The 18,769-nt window shown below is 35.6% G+C and overlaps 1 protein-coding gene across 1 annotated transcript in view; it reads left to right on the forward strand.

The window, feature by feature from the left end:
• Nucleotides 1-18,769, forward strand: part of Trpm (transient receptor potential cation channel, subfamily M) — a 611,727-nt gene that overhangs the window by 572,758 nt on the left and 20,200 nt on the right. Inside the window, exons 17-26 of the mRNA XM_089638723.1 lie at nucleotides 1,751-1,930; nucleotides 2,471-2,628; nucleotides 2,761-2,951; nucleotides 3,899-4,044; nucleotides 6,541-6,762; nucleotides 12,745-12,978; nucleotides 13,148-13,270; nucleotides 14,116-14,316; nucleotides 15,737-15,925; nucleotides 16,642-16,930. Of these exons, the coding sequence (XP_089494849.1) occupies nucleotides 1,751-1,930; nucleotides 2,471-2,628; nucleotides 2,761-2,951; nucleotides 3,899-4,044; nucleotides 6,541-6,762; nucleotides 12,745-12,978; nucleotides 13,148-13,270; nucleotides 14,116-14,316; nucleotides 15,737-15,925; nucleotides 16,642-16,930 (1,933 nt within the window). The remainder of the gene's footprint in view (nucleotides 1-1,750; nucleotides 1,931-2,470; nucleotides 2,629-2,760; nucleotides 2,952-3,898; nucleotides 4,045-6,540; nucleotides 6,763-12,744; nucleotides 12,979-13,147; nucleotides 13,271-14,115; nucleotides 14,317-15,736; nucleotides 15,926-16,641; nucleotides 16,931-18,769) is intronic.

An 18,769-nucleotide genomic window follows, 5' to 3' on the forward strand; every position in this document is an offset into this window, starting at 1 on the left:
GAAATCATCAAATTGAAATTTGGTTTCTTAATCAGTTAATTTTTTTGCACATGTGAATTTATTAGGTTTGAATTTATCACAGACAGTTCCTGAATAATTCAATATTTTCAAAACAAGGTTTTTGAAATACATTGTAATATGTACATCAATCATCAAGGGAGCTGTCTGTATCTGTATTCCAAATTACACTTGTTATCTTTAATTGAATTAATGTTTTAGTAGTCACAGTATGTTTAAATGTTGTTTTTCTACCATTTCTTCTATTTTCCTTCAATATTTAAATATACACAATTCTCTGTTCACCAACTTGTCTTGTATCGTAAAAATAAAATCTTAAATGAACTTTTTACTTGTGATGAAACGATTCTTACTTTTACAACAAACAAAATGAATGATTACATAATGAATGCACCTTAAAAATGTAACGTATTTGTTTTGTCACTATCATCATCAAATAATTTTATTTTTAATGTTCGTAGATATTAATTTATGAAAGTTTTTGAAATATTTTGAATGAGGCTTTTTTTTCCAGCATCATATTTTACATTTTTTTACAGTATCCAAATTATGATTATTTTCTTCATTAATCTTTTATATTTTACAGTACCTATCGGAACTTTTATTGCTTCTTTATTCATTACTTACAAAATTTCACATTACCTACTAAATAAAGATTATATTCTTCATTCATACTTTTCCATTATTTTATTTGTTCATAACTAACAATTAATTAAAAATTTACCTATATATTTTTTGTAGGTAATTGCAATTATTGCATTACTTTTACTTTTAACAATAATTTCGGCATATTATTGACAATGATATTATTATTTTACAAAACTTCAATATTTTAAATTTTAATCTGTGAACTTTGTATATACTTCAATCAATTTTATAACAGTAATGTTTGTATGCACAATACAATTTCTGTCAATCCATAACAAGTAGCAAACTAATACTTCATTGGATAAAACAGTAAAAAAAGCTGTCATTTAGTAGATTTCCAAGGCTTTCCGGAAACCCAATTAATCCAGTTTTTTGTGTTCAGGTCCCTTCACACTAGCGACAAAATTCACATTATTTAACCTCTTGTTTGCCAGCGTATCCTTGAATACTATTGAAAAATCATTTCTCTGAATATAACTAGCTCTTCCGGGTAAACTACCCATGGTAGATTATTTTATTTTTTATAAATATATAAAAAAACTATGTTAATTTAAAAAAAAAACATCATTCTACAAAAAACAAGTAAGTGGTTCCAAAAATAGAATTAGCTGACGCGTGGCAAAATGTTGGGTCGGTGATCAAGAAGAACGATAATTTCTTTTGTAATTTATCTTCACTAAATACCTATACCTTTTAATCACTGGACAGACAATCACATGATGTGAAATCTATACAGATTTGAAAGAAAATTGATCCAATTTACATAAGACGTTTTGACTCCAAGGTCATATACAAGAACAAACAAAAACTAGATTAAATAGGTTACTTGGTAACTTTTTAACCTACTTTTTGTTTTATTACTTTTAATTAACACTTTTTAAAGGTGTTCTTGGTTGCTAGTGTAGGGGCCGTCGATTTATATTTACGTGTTAATGATTTTTTCACCTGCAACTTGTGATTTCCCTAATCCAAAAATGCATTAATTCAGCACTTTTGAGGTGATTTTTCACAAAAACAGCGCTACACAAATTATCTAAATATTTTGTATAATTGTTGCATTTTCTTTGTTTGTATTACTTTCCAGGCTCTAATCGGAGGAGAATACGACACTCGGGTGCAGGAGAATGGGAAGGTGGGGCTGGACTTGGTACAGCAACCACCGGCTCTTGACTACTACGAGGTGAAGCAGAACCGACCGCTGCGGATGAAGAAGAAACTGTACGAGTTCTATACTGCGCCTATCACCAAATTCTGGGCTGATTCCGTAAGCATATGCATTCTTTATTTAGCATGTTACCGAACTGGACAATTTACGTATGTATGTATTCAATCATTTAGAAAATAAAACACGGAAAACGATTATTTTAATTGTGAAATGATTATTTATTAAGTAGATAGGTATTTAAGTACCTATTTACAAATCTTGTGATTTCAGAGGAAATTTTGGTTTTTATTTATTAAAAGAGAGAAAATTAGAAACATACTTTTTTGGACGTGAGGTCTACTGTTCACAGAACTACTAGTTATTTTTTATATTAACTCTACACAGGAGGATCCCGAAGCAAATAATTTTCCTCAGGATCCTGAGTGGAAGGTCTTTTTGAGCAAAGAAAGCATTGAGCGTGGATCTTGAATGTTGTAGGAGAGAGGAATCAATGATGCTATTTCCCCGGAGCATCTACTATTGAATATTTTTACAAAAATTTGATCCCTGGTGTGGAAACTTAGGATAAGGAGCTTAAAAAAGTAGCGATGACCCCACATATCTATAAAAATGTGTCTAATCGTATTTTCCCTGTTCCAGTTGTCCTACATGTTCTTCCTGATGGTGTTCACTTACACGGTGCTGGTCCGCATGGAGCACTCCCCCTCCTGGCAGGAGCTGTACTCCATTGCCTACATCATCACGCTGGGCTGCGAGAAGATCAGGGAAATAGTCTGCTCCGAGCCTGTGGCCATCAGGTAGTCATCGACAGTGAAGTTATTGCTTATTAAAACTGTATTACATTCGGAGTGAATGAAAAAAAGAAGCCTTATTCTCAATTCTCATGACATAACCTACTATGCATTCAACTCATTACATTTATTTTTCAGTCACAAATTTTCCGTGTGGGCTTGGAATATGTGGAACCCGTGCGATGCAGCAACCATCATCCTATTCCTGGTGGGGCTGTCTTTGAGGCTACGCCCTTCCACGCAGGATATCGGTCGGGTCATCTACTGCGTGGACTCCATCTACTGGTATCTGCGGATACTGAATATCCTGGGTGTTAACAAGTATCTAGGTAAATATATGCTTTATTATATAGTGGGCGTGCAAGCAGAAATCGCTGACTCTAAAAACCCAGTTTTGAGATAATCGCATTTTGTATTTTTTGTGTGCATTAGGTTTTAAAATTTTAATTTTTAGAAATATTTATTTGTTTTATTTAAATAGTCATAAAGTTTGTTAGTAGTAGTATCATCTACTGGTAGAACTGTTAAAGTGTAGGGATGCAATCGGCTTAGCTTGAGTAACAGCAGTACATAGTTAGGTAGTCCTAATATGTACTGAATATGTAATAATTATATGGTCATTAATAAAATAACCTAAAAGTATTGGTGTAAGATCCTTCTTCCACAGGTATATGCAAATGGTTCCATGATAACTCAACATAGTGACAATTCAACACACTTTTAAAAAGTGATATAAAGTCATTAGATACAATGATTTTTTTTTTAACCTAACCTAACCTAACCTACTTAACCCAGTTAAAAAGTTTTTGTTTCATCACTTTCCATGACTTTATATAACTTTTTAAAGATGTGATGAATTATCATTGTGATGATTTATCCGGTCACCATGCAAATATACGGTACTCATGTTGCATACTCATGTCGCAACAGCTTGTTGTCACTACTGAAATCCTGAGACCAGCGTTGCCACAAATCATTGTTGAGTTCTTGAAAATTGTCAAAAATTGAATGTTATCTTTCATAACCTCAATCACATTCAAACAGTTGCTGTATGTAGTTGTCATTCTTTGTTGACTGTTTGTTCCTAGCATTGATCTAAAGCACACTCATTGTTCAAGTCTTGATAACGTTAGTGGCGACAATCTCACCGGACTGGTCTTGGGTTTTTGGCATCGCTGACGAGTACCTCCGCGCAGATGTATTGCAGTAGACGCAAAGAATCATCGAGTATTGGATGCTTACAAATCACTTCATAACCGTTTCTGTGATATTTTAGGTCCACTGGTAACCATGATGGGTAAGATGGTAAAGAACATGATCTACTTTGTGGTGCTGTTGCTGGTGGTGCTGATGTCTTTTGGAGTTTGCAGACAGGCCATCCTGTACCCTCACAACGATGCCAGCTGGAGGCTTATTCGGGAGGTTAGTGTTTCCTTATTAGGGGAGTATGTACATAGCGGTTTTAAACCAAGTATAATAATACGAGTCCAACGGTCCTTATAGCAGAGAAACCACTGTAATACGATTTCTGGTACTGCGAATTCATTGGTCTTAACTAACTTCACATAAAATGTCTTTCATATTTTTCAAAATTATTTGTTCAATTATAACAATTATTACAGATAGAGAAATGACAACTTCATATGAAGAAGTTTTTTGCATTTTTATTTAAGATTTATCTGTCTATTTATCTATTTTCTAAATAAATAAAGATGTAAATTTTTGTTTGTTCAAAATCGTAAATCTCTGAAAATTCTTCATCGAATCCTTTGAAATTTTGACACAACGTTGCATTCTAATATGCATGTCTTTTATATGCCTATATTATATAGATGTCACCTTTCTGACATTTAAAACATGCCTTTAAAAAAAAAAACATCTCCATCTGTTGGACGTAAAAGCAACACACGCTATTGTTTCTCTATCTACACAGACAGACTGAACTACACCAACGTGTGGCGGGTACATCTAGTGATAACAAATGAAACAGTCTGCAACCTAATAATTTATTATGAACCCTTTCTTTAACTAATATAATTTTATAAAATATTAATTTCTTAAATTTTTTATTGAAACAATTGCATTCACGCATGCATATTGGAGCAGTAAGTTTATTTGTTTTCAATTTATTTTATAACTTGTCCTGTGCTAAAACTCAATTTTTAATTTCAGAATTATTTTATTCTTATATTATATTTATTTTAATAATAATAATAAATTGTGTTTTTCTTTTTGTGTTTATTTTTCTGTTGTTTATACCTAGGTCATGATTTATTTTATTTATTTGTTTAAAAGGTTTGTTAATTCATATTGTAATTCATTTTAATTTTGTTGATTTTCTGTACTCTATTTGTATTGTTTTGTTTTCCCATTTTATGATTTTATTTCATTAGTCTTATAGATTTTTATTTTGTGTATTAGTTTGAAAGGTATGTTAATTTATTTAAAAAAAATAATTTCCATTCTCCAATTTCTTTCCACTCAACCAGGAACCTAACTAATGCCCATTTGTTGTGTGGAAGGTTTTCTTCCAGCTCTGCTTCATGCTGTAATTGGAATAATTTATTTCCATCCTTCAAATCCATCTATTTCCTCTCCCCTCAGTTTTTGTGTGGAAGGTGTCCTTCCTGCCTTACTTCATGCTTTACAAGGAGTTACCTATTTCCATCCTTCAATTTCATCTACATCCTATCCACTAACACTCAGTTGTACTTCATGCTGTAAGGAGAGTAATTCCTTTCCATCCTTCAATTTCATCTACATCCTATCCACTAACACTCAGTTGTACTTCATGCTGTAAGGAGAGTAATTCCTTTTCATCCTTCAATTTCATCTACATCCTATCCACTAACACTTAGTTGTACTTCATGCTGTAAGGAGAGTAATTCCTTTTCATCCTTCAATTTCATCTATTTCCTTTCCATCCACCAAATCTAGAATCCCGAATGTCTTCCAGTTGCGGTACAGGTGTTAATTCCATTTATTTCCTCTTCACTCCACTTTTCATTCCATCTACTCCCTATCCACTCCACTAAGTAGTCCAACTAACACGCATTTGTTGCGTGGCAGGTGTTCTTCCAGCCCTACTTCATGCTGTACGGGGAGGTGTTTGCCGACCAGATGGAGGCGGAGTGTGGTACGGAGAAGGGGCTCCCGGCTTGCAGTGCCGGCGGCTGGGTCCCTCCGCTCGTCATGTCCACCTACCTCCTGGTGGCCAACATACTCCTCGTCAACCTGCTCATCGCCGTCTTCAATAACATCTTCAATGAAGTCAACAGCGTCTCACACCAGGTCGGAACCTACAAGAGAACCTAAACTAATAAACTATTATATTTCAGGAATTAATGGTGTTGCAATTACGATACATTGATGCAGTCTTGGAATAAAGTCTAAACTAACAAATTCTTTAAAGTTTGTGTTTTTAAGGTTAGGATGACCAAACTTCATCAAATTTGATGACCATCAAATCCATGATTGGTGTCATTTAGACATTTTTATCTTTTCAGTGGTCCGCGTTGAACGCCGATTCTCAACTTGTTTTACGTATGATCACTTTGTGATCAATCGAGAAACATACATAATGATACGGCTGATCATATTTTGACCAAAACCTGAAACGAGCGGAGATCGGAATTTAAGAATGCCGTAATTTGAAAATGGTGCTGTTTGTCGATTTGATGGTTGTCAAATGTGATGGTATTTGAAACAACCCAACCTAAATGCATCAACTCTACAAACAAGAGAATATTATACATGTCCTATTGCTTTCATGAAACAATCTTTAATCAGGTGTCGTTATTGCAACACCACCATCATTTTGCCATCAAAATCAACAATCTTCGCAGATAGGGTAACAGAAACAATAAATAGATCATGTTTGTGTTCATTATAACAGCATTATCTTTGAAATTATCCCAGGTATTCTATCAACCGTACTTCATGTTATACGGAGAGGTGTTTGCGGATGACATAGACCCCCCGTGCGACACTAGCCCGGGACTTGAGCCGTGTGAAACCGGTCGCTGGATTACCCCAATAGCCATGTCCACCTACCTCCTCGTGGCCAATATTCTCCTCATCAACTTGCTGATAGCCGTCTTCAATAACATCTTCCAGGAAGTGAATGCGATATCACACCAGGTCAGGAGAGTGGAATGTCGAGGAAGGTTGTACCGTACGATGGTTTGGGTGCACGCTGTTTAAAATAACTATGTGGTGGCTGGTTATCTTCTATTGTGGTTCCTAATCTAATCAAATTTATTTAGCATACCTAATGACGAGAGTATGGTCTGGAAACGAATGTACAGTGACTGATCCTTGATATTTACATTTTAACTTGAGATAAGCAACTGAATTAAATCGGTTATAAGATTCGCGATGAGTCATTCATGAATGAGCCGCACAATTGAGCTAGATCTTTTTGATGAGTCGTATTCGTACGGCTCAATTGAACAGTTACTCTTTGATATCAGGAGATGTGTTAGAAAAATAGCGCCATTAAAATTCTACAAGTATTAATTGTTGTCATACTCAGAGACGTGAACGACGTCTGACAGTCCGACATCTGGACTTGGACATATGTACCTACACCTTCTAACTTCCTATCTGAGCTGGTACAGCGGCTTCCGCAGTTAATAAAATGAGTCATGACCCATCGCTACACAAGATGCTATTTAACCTTTTGAACGCGTTAATTTGCTCCGTTTTATCTATACCCGTACGCGGTACATATTTTCAAATACCTATGCACGCAATTAAATGTCAAATTATAGCATTCTGGCATGATTTATTGGACTATATAGACAGAACAGATTATTCTCCACAGTATGAAAACAAATCCTCGTGTGTCAACACTCTTAGATGTTTATAAAAACAAAAACATAAAATTTCATACAAAGACGTACCGTATCTTTTGAATGTGGTCCCGCCATTCACTCGGCGTGTGTGTACTTAGGTGATAGACACAAGTGGGACACCATGATCATTTATCATTTTTAGTTATGAAAAGTTGTGAATGACATACTAGTACTAACGCCATCCGCCATAACTAAAGCACTCAAAGGCGCGAAGAGGCGCACTTGATTATGGATCTTTTTTTATGAAATACAATTTTATTTTTGAGAAATACTTGTAGATGTCAGCATCGTGATAGTTCTACGAATGTCCAAGTGAGCAAAAAATACATTTATGATGAAAGAGCGCTGGAATATCGGCCGTCAAAGTTTCCGTATCAACTGTTGATACAGCCGCGTGTGAGTATGGATTTTTTGCCGTAACAACAGTCGATACGGCCGCATGCAAAAGATTAAGTTTAACCCTTGGTACTTGACTCAAATTCAAGTCCAAATAAAAGTTAGTGTGTGACTCTTATTCAAGCCATACAAATGTGCACAGGTATTGCGGAGGTTTAATTACTACTATATAGTTATAATTGGTGCGCAAATATGTGGCCAGTAAAGAGCATCATTATTAGCTAACTGAAATTAAATTCATACTACGCGGGTTGTAGAAGAAATCTCACATTCCTCAGATTAAAAGTAAATTTCGCCAATCTATCCATCTTCTAACCTCAAGAAGGCTTGTCCTAGTGAGGTTAAAAATTCTAACGTAAAAAAGATACAATGTAAAGAAACAATAAATAAAAATATATTTAAAAAATGTTAATGTTCGTTTTTTGGAGGATTGTGATTATCGCCAATTTAATTGGGTTCTTGACTGAATGATTCTGTGGTTCTCCAATCCGCATAATCCAAGGTTGCGTGATAACTCTCGGTGTGTAATAATGAGAATTCGGATATTTTCAATTTGGTTGTTATTTTAACAAAACTCACGTTACAATAATTTTATGAACAAAACAGATCGCGTACGCTAGAGGAGATTTAGGGCTAAACTGACGGCTAGACCGCTGGAAACAGAATAAATTATTTGCCGCGCGAGGTATTGCATGCAGGCTTACAGTGATACCAGTCTCACATGAATTTAGGTAAAAGTAATGTTTTCATTATTTTCGGGAGATGTAAACTCCAGTTAAATAGGATAAACTACAGTTTGTTCGAAATCTTAAATCTCCAAAAGTTCTTCACTGATTACCTTGAAATTTTGACACAACTCTCCATTCAAATACCCGTGTGTTTTTATATACCTATATGTATTATATAGATGTCATCTGTGACAGGTATAAGCAATATTTTTTTTAAAACAGCGCCATCTGTTCGACAAACATGCCTTTTTTTAAAAACAGCGCCATCTGTTGAACGTAAAAGCAACACATGCTATTGTTTTTCTATCTGCACAGACAGACTGAGCATCAGCAACGCGTGGTGAAGTACAGCTATTTAAAATAAATTTAGACTAGTCGTCTAGCACAGTTAACTTTATATGTATCATCTTTCTTTTGATTATGAGGTGTTAAGGTTTTGAGAATGAAAACACTTCATATGTTAGAAGTTGGCGAAGATTCGGTTAATTCTGCAAGATTTTATTCCATTTGTTTGATATAGAAATATGTAGCACGCTTATGAATTATTGAGTTAAATCAAGTCAATCCATTTTTGTTTTAGCTCGTGAAACTTTTAAGTCAAAAAGTATATGGGATAATTCCTGTTAAAATATGCATAGTATTAATGTACATATATTATTAATAGTGTGCTTTGTGTCTTGTTTATAAGGCATACCTACATATAATTATGACTATAGAATAAAGAATATCACCATAAGTGCCTTCCATACAAACTTGAATGGAAACCGACATTCCATTTAGATCAATAGCCCGGCGCTCCGTCCCATTTACACTCACATGAAATTGTAGATCTCCATCCCATTTGAATTTCGTAATGAAAATTTAAGCCTCCATTAGGTAAATAAAGGCACTTCTTATGTTATTCATTATTCTATGATTATGATATTATGAACTTGATAGTTTTTATAAGATAGGTACATTGTTCTATAAATTCTACATGTTAGTTTCCAATTATAAGATAGGTACATTTTTCTATAAATTCTACATGTTAGTTTCCAATTATAAGATAGATACATTGTTCTATAAATTCTACATGTTAGTTTCCAATTATAAGATAGGCACATTGCTCTATAAATCCTACATGTTAGTTTCCAATTATAAGATAGGTACATTTTTCTATAAATCCTACATGTTAGTTTCCAACTATAAGATAGGTACATTGTTCTATAAATCCTACATGTTAGTTTCCAATTATAAGATAGGTACATTGTTCTATAAATCCTACATGTTAGTTTCCAATTATAAGATAGGTACATTGTTCTATAAATCCTACATGTTAGTTTCCAATTATAAGATAGGTACATTGTTCTATAAATCCTACATGTTAGTTTCCAATTATAAGATAGGTACATTGTTCTATAAATCCTACATGTTAGTTTCCAATTATGAAATCAATTTATGATATTTGACAAATTCGGTTATATTTAATTTCCAGTTAAGGCATGGTGTCTTCTATGCTAACGTCTCTTTAGAATTCAATAAAATGATTAAATTTTCACTTTAGAAGATAGTTTCATTAACGTGGTTGCATTATATATCTGTTCTGCTGTCCCACAAACTTAATATCCCGGGTTCCAGGGAGTATTTACTAGCTCTTAGTTAGAACGGCCGTGGAAATTGTTCGCTAGTAAAGAGCGTTGCTGCATTGGGCATTTCAGGTATTTGTCGGAACATTGGGACAAAGGGTACCAGTGGCGGTTCTTCTCTGGGGGCGGTGGTACAGACCCCACTACATATTTCAGAAACCTACTATGAAAAATTTTTCGGTGCTTTGTGTTCACACTTCGAATTCTTATCATGAAAGTAATTATTAACATTTGTTTGAAATATTATTTAAAAATTTAATTCGGATCATTTTTAAGTTTCTAACGCTACTCGGCCACTGCGACTCAGCTGAACGCAGGCGAGCTCGAGAGACTAGCCGTTACAGGCCGTGCGTATAGCGTTCTGCGCAGTCTGGGGACATCACCGGACTTGTTTCTATCATTAATTCTTACTTCCTTGATGCGTACTAACGTGCCTAATACTACTCGGCCACTGCGACTTGGCTGAACGCAGGCGAACTCGAGAGACTAGCAGTTACAGGCTGTCTGGGTACATCACCAGACTCATTCCTTGTAATTCATATTTTTTATTTGTATTGATTACATTTCTTAGGGATTTTGAAAAAAAGCGCATGCGTTTTTGAATCATAACATCGCGGGAACATATTCTAGATCCCCTTGTGAATAATTAGATGTTTGCTTTAGACCAAATTGAAGTAAGTCTGTTTTGCACCGGTCGGGATTCACATTAGTCGTATTATGGCCGTACATGAGGTTTTTGTAAAATAATAGTATTGATCGGTTTATTTCTATAGTGCCGTTCTCTTTCATTTAGGTAAAATTAGGTACCACAAAGGTGGTCCGGACCGAAGTTGTTCGATAAAATTTGTTATTTTATATTAAGCTTCATATTTCTGGTTAGGTGCGTGACTTATCCCCTTATCCAATAACATTTTTGTAAAAAACAATTTTGTAAAATTTATTTGTAAAAAAATTATGAAGTATATGAATGAACCTTAGAATTGATAACTGATTAACTAGTTAATATTATGTATATCCCTATATATTTACGAGTAGGTAATTTTTTAAATCTCACTTTCTCCGTGCAGTGAGATTCCAGTATCTATACTTAAAAAAATGTCAGTCCCCACCATCGAAAATGTGCTTGAGCCCCCACTGGAGGGCTCGATAATGGTGATGGTCCGGATATATCGAAACGGTGGCAACCCTACTCCTGAGTGAAAAATGTGCAATTTGACAGATATTTCTGGTAAAATGATGATTAAAATTTTTGTACACTTCTAGACTGAAACATTTACATGGTTGGTGTTTTAGCAAATTTTAAGTGATTAAAACCTAAGGTCACGTTTGGAAGATTGCACATTAGTATTTAGAACTAACTAACTAACCATCATGCCGATTGACCGCAGGGGTAGACAGAGAGGATGGACTGCCAAACAACTTAGACTTGGCATAAAGTGAGCTAACTAAAATAATTTAATATTATGTTTGTCTGTTTTTATTCATGTAACACAACTGCTTTACTTACAGCTTGGTGATGGAGGCTTGTGGATTTAATACAACTAATAATATGTGTAATACATACATGTAATAAAACACCACTTTGTATGAACCACTAATTTGTCAATGCTCATTTTTGTCACTAACCGTTTTTGTATGATATACATTTTCAAATAATGTTGTATGTACGCTCAATGTCAAACCACAAATTTATTGATTGTTCTCTTATACCTTACAGTTATACAACTAAAACCTGAATTTGTATGTGATTGTGAGGTTTTAAGCTAAATAGTTATATTAATCTAATTTTCATAACAAACAAGTATGATTTTTTTTTTGTACGTTTTCTAAACTTTGGTAATTTTTTCTAATATCTTCTAAGTGTATTTAAGTGGAACTTATACGATATAATATATAACTCTAAATTACAACATTACGATAGCATCACCGAAAAAAAAAAAAAAATTAACCCTGCAAAACTTTTTGTCAAAACGAAACCAAAATCATTTTAAAATTCTGAAACAAATGCATCATAATGTCTAAAATCATTTAAAATGGTTTATAGTGCAGTGGGTAGTACACTCGGCTTGCATTCAAACGGGTAGAGTTTGATGCTCACAACGGGTAACCAACTTATTCCCTTTTGAATACAGATTAAATGCAGGCACTAATAATTTTACTAATTATATTCTTACACGCCGCTTCAGGGTTAATATAGATAAACACAGGGCTGGTCTTGTGCAGGCGCGATTGGATCAGTCCGCTTTTCGGTGCCGACTTGCCAAGGTGGCAAGGAGCTAAGGCGCTGATAATAACCTAACACCTAACACAGCACCAGTACCTGTACTTATGCCGTGGTTATAAGTCATGTTTTTCACTATTCTGACCTTACATACTTATACAATATAAGTAAGACGGTTAGGGTTTATAGCTTCTTTTTTAAACAACAATTTGCAAGTCAATTTCACATAACCTCACATTCTCATGTATTATTTGTCTTTACAAATATCCAATTCTGATGTCTGTTTTCACATCCAGGTGTGGATGTTCCAACGCTTCACGGTGGTGATGGCCTATGAGCAGAAGCCGGTGCTGCCCCCGCCGTTGATAGTCCTCTCGCACGCCTACCTACTGCTTAAGTGGCTGAAGAGGAAGGCACGCGGCGTGCGTGAGGCCTATGACAATGGGCTGAAACTCTTCCTTGAGAAAGACGACATGGATAGGCTATACGACTTCGAGGAAGAGTGCGTTGAAGGTTATTTCAGAGAACAGGTTTGTTAATACTTGACTCTCTTTCTTTTAACACTAGGTCACTAAAGTCTTCAAGGGACCAAAAAAAACAAAACTTCTTCTGTGAGAACTTTCTAAGTAGTTTCAATGTATTCTCGTCTCTAGCGATAAAACATTGTTCTTGCTTGAAAATATATATTTTTATTTTTAGGAATTCAAACTCAACCAATCAACTGAAGAGCGAGTCCGCAACACCACAGAGAAAGTGGAGAACATTTTACAGAAAATGGAGGACTTAAATCAAAAAGAAATTCAGCAATCAACATTAACACAGGTAATAACATCTATATTCACAGTGATTGACTTATTTTAACCACTTCCTTATTGACGATAAATGTAAAATATACCTATATTTGATTACGTATTTATTTACAGAAATCTAGAAACTACTAACAAATCTTTTCGTTTAGCATGTACTTCTACGTTGATTATGCAAACACAATTAGTAAAACAAATACACATGTACAGCTTGACACATATAATTTAGGATTGACGTAATGCACAAGAAACCTATTTTGCGTATAATGGTTGAAGTATGTAGAAGAAATTTAAATATGATCAAAATAGGCGAATCAAGAGTGGACTGTAAAATATTAATTGTGAACTTGGAAGTTGACACAACTATGGTTGGAGATGGTGAACAAATGGAAGGAATCTAACTTACCCCTTTGATGTTCTTGAAAGATGTTGATGGTTGGTTTCACTCACAGGAGATATGATTTATTTCACCCACACAAGCTTCCATAACATCCAGGTTGGATACGAGAGACACAGAGGGAACCGAATATGTTCACTGCACAGGCCTTCTACCCTGAGTTGATATCAATAACAGCACTGATCACAAATAGATGTTCATCACAGGCGTAAGAAACAGGCTCCATCAATAAACTGGTTTGAGAGTCGCTTTTATTGTTGTAAAATGTCAAACACATTCGTGGGTATAGTCGGATAATGACAGGTACTTTTAGGTAAAAATGGGATGGGAAAATTAAAGGAAGATAGTAGCGTCAACACTTGTCAAGTTATTCGTAAGCAGGAAATATAAGTCTTAAATATTAAAAAGAGCGAATAATTTGACCGATTTTTATGTATTCTATACCGTGTTTTATTTATTTCCAGGGCGTTGAGTTCCGCATCCGCAAACTGGAGGAGCTGGCCGACCAGACCCTGAACCACCTGGCCGTGATCCACCGCTTCATGGCCACGCACCCGCACATGGGGGCACGTGGAGGCTCCGCCGACACGCTCACCGTAGAGCCCCCGCTGGCCCCGCAGATACGCCACACAGAGCGCTTGCGGAAGTTCAGCGAACGATCCGATGTGAGTTCTTAGCAATGGGGTAGATTGCTAAAACACGAAAAGTACATTTTTTTATAAATGTGTCGATTTTCAGCATTTTGGGGCAGCACACCACCTGATTGAAAACTCCAGAATTTTTTTTTTAATCTGTGCAAATTTCACAATATCAGAACTCGCCATTCGAGAGTTTCAGGTTAAGGGGACCTGCAAGATTTTAGAGATTTTAGACTTCATGGTATATATTTCACAGCAGATTGCAGTATTGCTCTATTAAAAGACCTCCATTCACAATCGAAACATTGCTTGAAATGGCTTTAGTTGTACGAGGCATATCCAGAAAGTAAGTGTACTGAGGCTCTCACGACCGAATGAATTTTATTTTCGACATGTTGGCTACACTTCCGTGTAGCCTGACTCTTCATCTCCACAACGAGACCAGTTCAAGGTCAGTACGTTAAGAAGTGTCGACGTGACAAAACTTTTCGTGAAAAATGTCAATCCAATCTCCCGCCAAGTGCGAAATACGCGGCGTCATCCGTTATCTCGTTTGAAAGGGAAAACCTCCGTTTGAGGTTTATAATGAGGTGAAAACTACATATGGTTATAAAGCTATGAATCGTACGAGTGTGGACAAGTGGTATCGCGAGTTTAAAAACGGTCGTACATCTGTGCATGATGATCAGAGGAGCGGAAGACCTTCAATTGTGACACAATTTCAGCCAAAAAAATCATGGCATCCGTGTTTTGGGACTGTCAAGGCATAATTTTGATTAAATATCTGCCTCAAGGGGAGACCATCAACTCTGCAAGATACTGTGAGACCCTAAAAAAATTGTGAAAGGCGATTCAAAATAAGAGGAGAGGCACATGCTGACAAAGGGAGTCAGCATGCTGCCCGACAATGCCAGACCACACACGGCACGAAGGAACTGCTTGCCTCGTTTAAATGGGATGTCCTGAACCACCCCGCGCATTCCCCTGACCTAGCACCTTCAGATTATTATCTCTTTATCTCCCTGAAGCTGTACATGTGTGGAAAAAGGTTTTTAACGGACGAGGAGGTAAAGGAGGAGGTGGAGAAGTGGACGAAGGGGTTAGCGGGAAACTACTTCGAGGAAGGCATCAAAAAGTTGATGCCCCGCTTCACCACCTGCATTGAGAGGAATGGCGACTATGTCGAAAAATAGCTTACATATGTACTACGGTAACCATGTAATTTTTTTGTTTCAATAACAAAATTTGTAACCTACAAAAATTCAGTACACTTACTTTCTGGATACGCCTCGTATTTGTGAACTAACTCTGAATACTCACATTGGGCATGCCATCGTCCCACTGGCTCTGGATAGTTTGGGAGCAGTTCAGACTCTTGTGAGGTTTTCGCTTGAAAAAAGCTGGAAAAGATTGTTTTGTATTAAATTTATCAATCTTTTCATTCCAGATCAACAATTCTGACGGTGAAGGGGGAACGTCCATGGTGGTTCCTCGGCGCTCCCGGCTGACTCGGGCCCTGACAGAAGTGGGCAGACCGGACACCTTCTACAACGAGGACATGCCACCGCCGCAGTTTCACCTGGCCGTCCGGGAGGAGGACGAAGACGAAGGATCGCTGGATCTTCGTGGGTCAAAGGTTGGTAGTGAGGACATTCAGCTATGGCAATGCTTTTTGAATAATATATTGTTATTGTCAACATCATCAGTTTTCAGCAAGTATGTAATCTAAATACCTAATCATGGAAAATCAAAAAAACTTACACACAATAACATTTAAATATTCTTCTTCACTCTTGATATGGGTACGTAGCAATGGCGATCTGTGACTTTTCAGTGAGTGTGATTGTAAAATTGAAAAATATAACATTAATGATGTTTTAATCAAAATTCCAAGTTTTTGTAAGAAGGGAAGAGTATAATCCCCAAACTGAAAGAATCCTGAAAATCTTCATATGAAAAATGGTAAATTTGAAAAAAAAAAAATTAATACATATATGTTTTCAGCTACAACATCATTACTATTGTATTTTTCCATCTCACCACTCTGGCTCACTGAGAAGTAATGAACCACCACCACTACCTACGTAGGTAGGTACCTACTCAGGTAAACATAAGTTACCGGCAATCACTACTTTGTATTTATTTGATTTCAAATGGAATGGCTATATACAATATTAGGCAGTGAAAAAGAGACAGAAATGGCAATTTCTATGGACTGTCTCGGTCTTATATTTAATAGATGTTATGTTGTTTGGCGACATCGGTTTTCTTTCAAAACTACATTAAACGCATGTCTAATGTGTATTACCTCTTCAGTGGGAAATAAATATTATCTTTCTCTTTTTCATCTAGCTGAACATTCCCCACCAGATGGATGGCCGCCTTCGACCTCCTGGCTCAATATCCGGATCCTCTGACGGGGGGAGAGGGGGCGGAATCCTAGAATCAACCGGGCCGACTAGTGGGGGAGCGGGAACAAAGGGGATCGGAGGGGACAGGGTCCACCTGCTGACGGAGAAGGAAGATGAAAACAACACAGAGGGCGAGTCCACCCCAGTGGCCGTGCCCTCTCAGCCGCAGGTGCTGCCCGCTAGCACGGATTCTAGGGAGACCACCGATGAACATCAAGATGATGGTAAATGTGAGTTTAGCCAATTTACTAACCATAATAATAATAACAGTTAGCTTTAGCAGTTTGTGACAGTTCACCTTAATTTAGTTCAATTATTTTTCATTCTAAATATTTATTTATTTATTTAATATCAACGGTATAAATATACCATAAACAATGATAACAAAATGGGGGCCTCAGCACGGGTAAACAACCCAGTGAGGCCAACATTACTGAATTGAAATATGAAATATTGTAAAAAAAAATGTATCAACAATAAAAAAAATAAAAATAAAATGTCACAGTTAAAATCGTAGAAATATTTTTAAAAAAAGAATTACAAATATATGTGGCATTTGATAGTGAAATGACATTAGAGAGTAAGTAAGTAAGTAAACAAGAGATGATACAAGTACATAAGTTTCTATAGTGCAAATAAGGTAGAATTAGATTAAATTAATATTGATTGAAAAGATTTGATAGCATAGCCCTCTTGTACCTACCTTGCGTGCAGTTAAATAGATCTGCCACATCTGCGTATCTATTACTAACTTCATGCAACCTAGGTACAAGCGAGTGTTTGGAATACTCAGTCCTGATATTGTTGCATTTAAACAAAATTTTAGAACGAGTAGCTCTCGTGGGTATATGAAATTCAATGAGGTTAATTAAATCAGGACTGTCTATACTACCATTTACAATTTTGAACATAAATATTAAGTCGGATATAATTCTTCGATCTGAGAGTTTTAATAAATTTAGATTTTTCATCAAGTAATTATAGTTTATATTTTCAATGGGAATACCGAGTTTAAAATTAATGTGTCTTAGGAATTTATGTTGAATTTTTACGATTGAATCTGAATGTAATTTGTAGTGGGCGGACCAGATCGAGGAGTTATATTCGACTTGACTACGAACCAGGGATGTATACAAAATTTTTAATGTTGAAATATTCTTGAAACCTCTGGAATTTCGAAGAATGAAGCCTAGCATTTTTATTCCTTTATTATTAATATTATTTATATGCGATATAAAGTTTAATTTAGAGTCGAAAGTTATCCCCAGGTCATTAATTTCTTCGACAGAGGTAAGGATTGAGTTATTGAGTTTATATGAATGAATAATTGGTTGATTTATTCTGTAAAATATTATTGAATAACACTTATTTATGTTCAGATGAAGTTTGTTAAGAGAACACCAATTAATTAACCTAATTCAATAGCGAACCACAATAGCCAACTCTGAATTTAGCCAAAACATCATATGGATGGCTTCGAGCAAAGATATTGTATTCCCATAAACATTTATATTGAAATAACTGAAATTCATAAATAACTCTCGGATAGTGTGGTTTAGAGAAGCCATATTTTGAAATATGTATGTACATCTATTTGAATTTCACTTTTTTTTTCGGTAATGAATGATTGCAAATCTTGGAAGCGGAAATTAACCCACTTCCCAACATCTGATCGAGCAGAAACTCATCAGATATACTATTTGTCTATGACAATGCATTCTATCAACTGTTGGTGGCAATCACTTACACACATGCGGACATATTCATTTATTTGAAATCAGATGACATTTCAGCAGTTAATATACAAAATGAATGTCAGTCCTACAAGATCGGTATTTGGTGAGGTTGTTAGCGCGGTTAGCTCCAGTCCTTGGGGAGAAGGTACAATCCTCAGTCAAACGAAATAATTTTATTTTTAAGTGTTAAATGACATTTTAATATATTTAATAATAAGATAGATGCCGAGAATTATGCTCGGCTCGCGAAAATTTTATTTTTTGTTTATACGCACCCTTATAGTATAAATACATTGTTTTTTACGGGTTGATTTTTAATAGATTGAAAAGTGG

The sequence above is a fragment of the Hesperophylax consimilis genome, chromosome 13 (assembly GCF_061612785.1).
Source record: "Hesperophylax consimilis isolate HC1 chromosome 13, BYU_Hcon_1.0, whole genome shotgun sequence".
In the NCBI taxonomy this organism is placed as follows: Eukaryota; Metazoa; Arthropoda; class Insecta; order Trichoptera; family Limnephilidae; genus Hesperophylax; species Hesperophylax consimilis.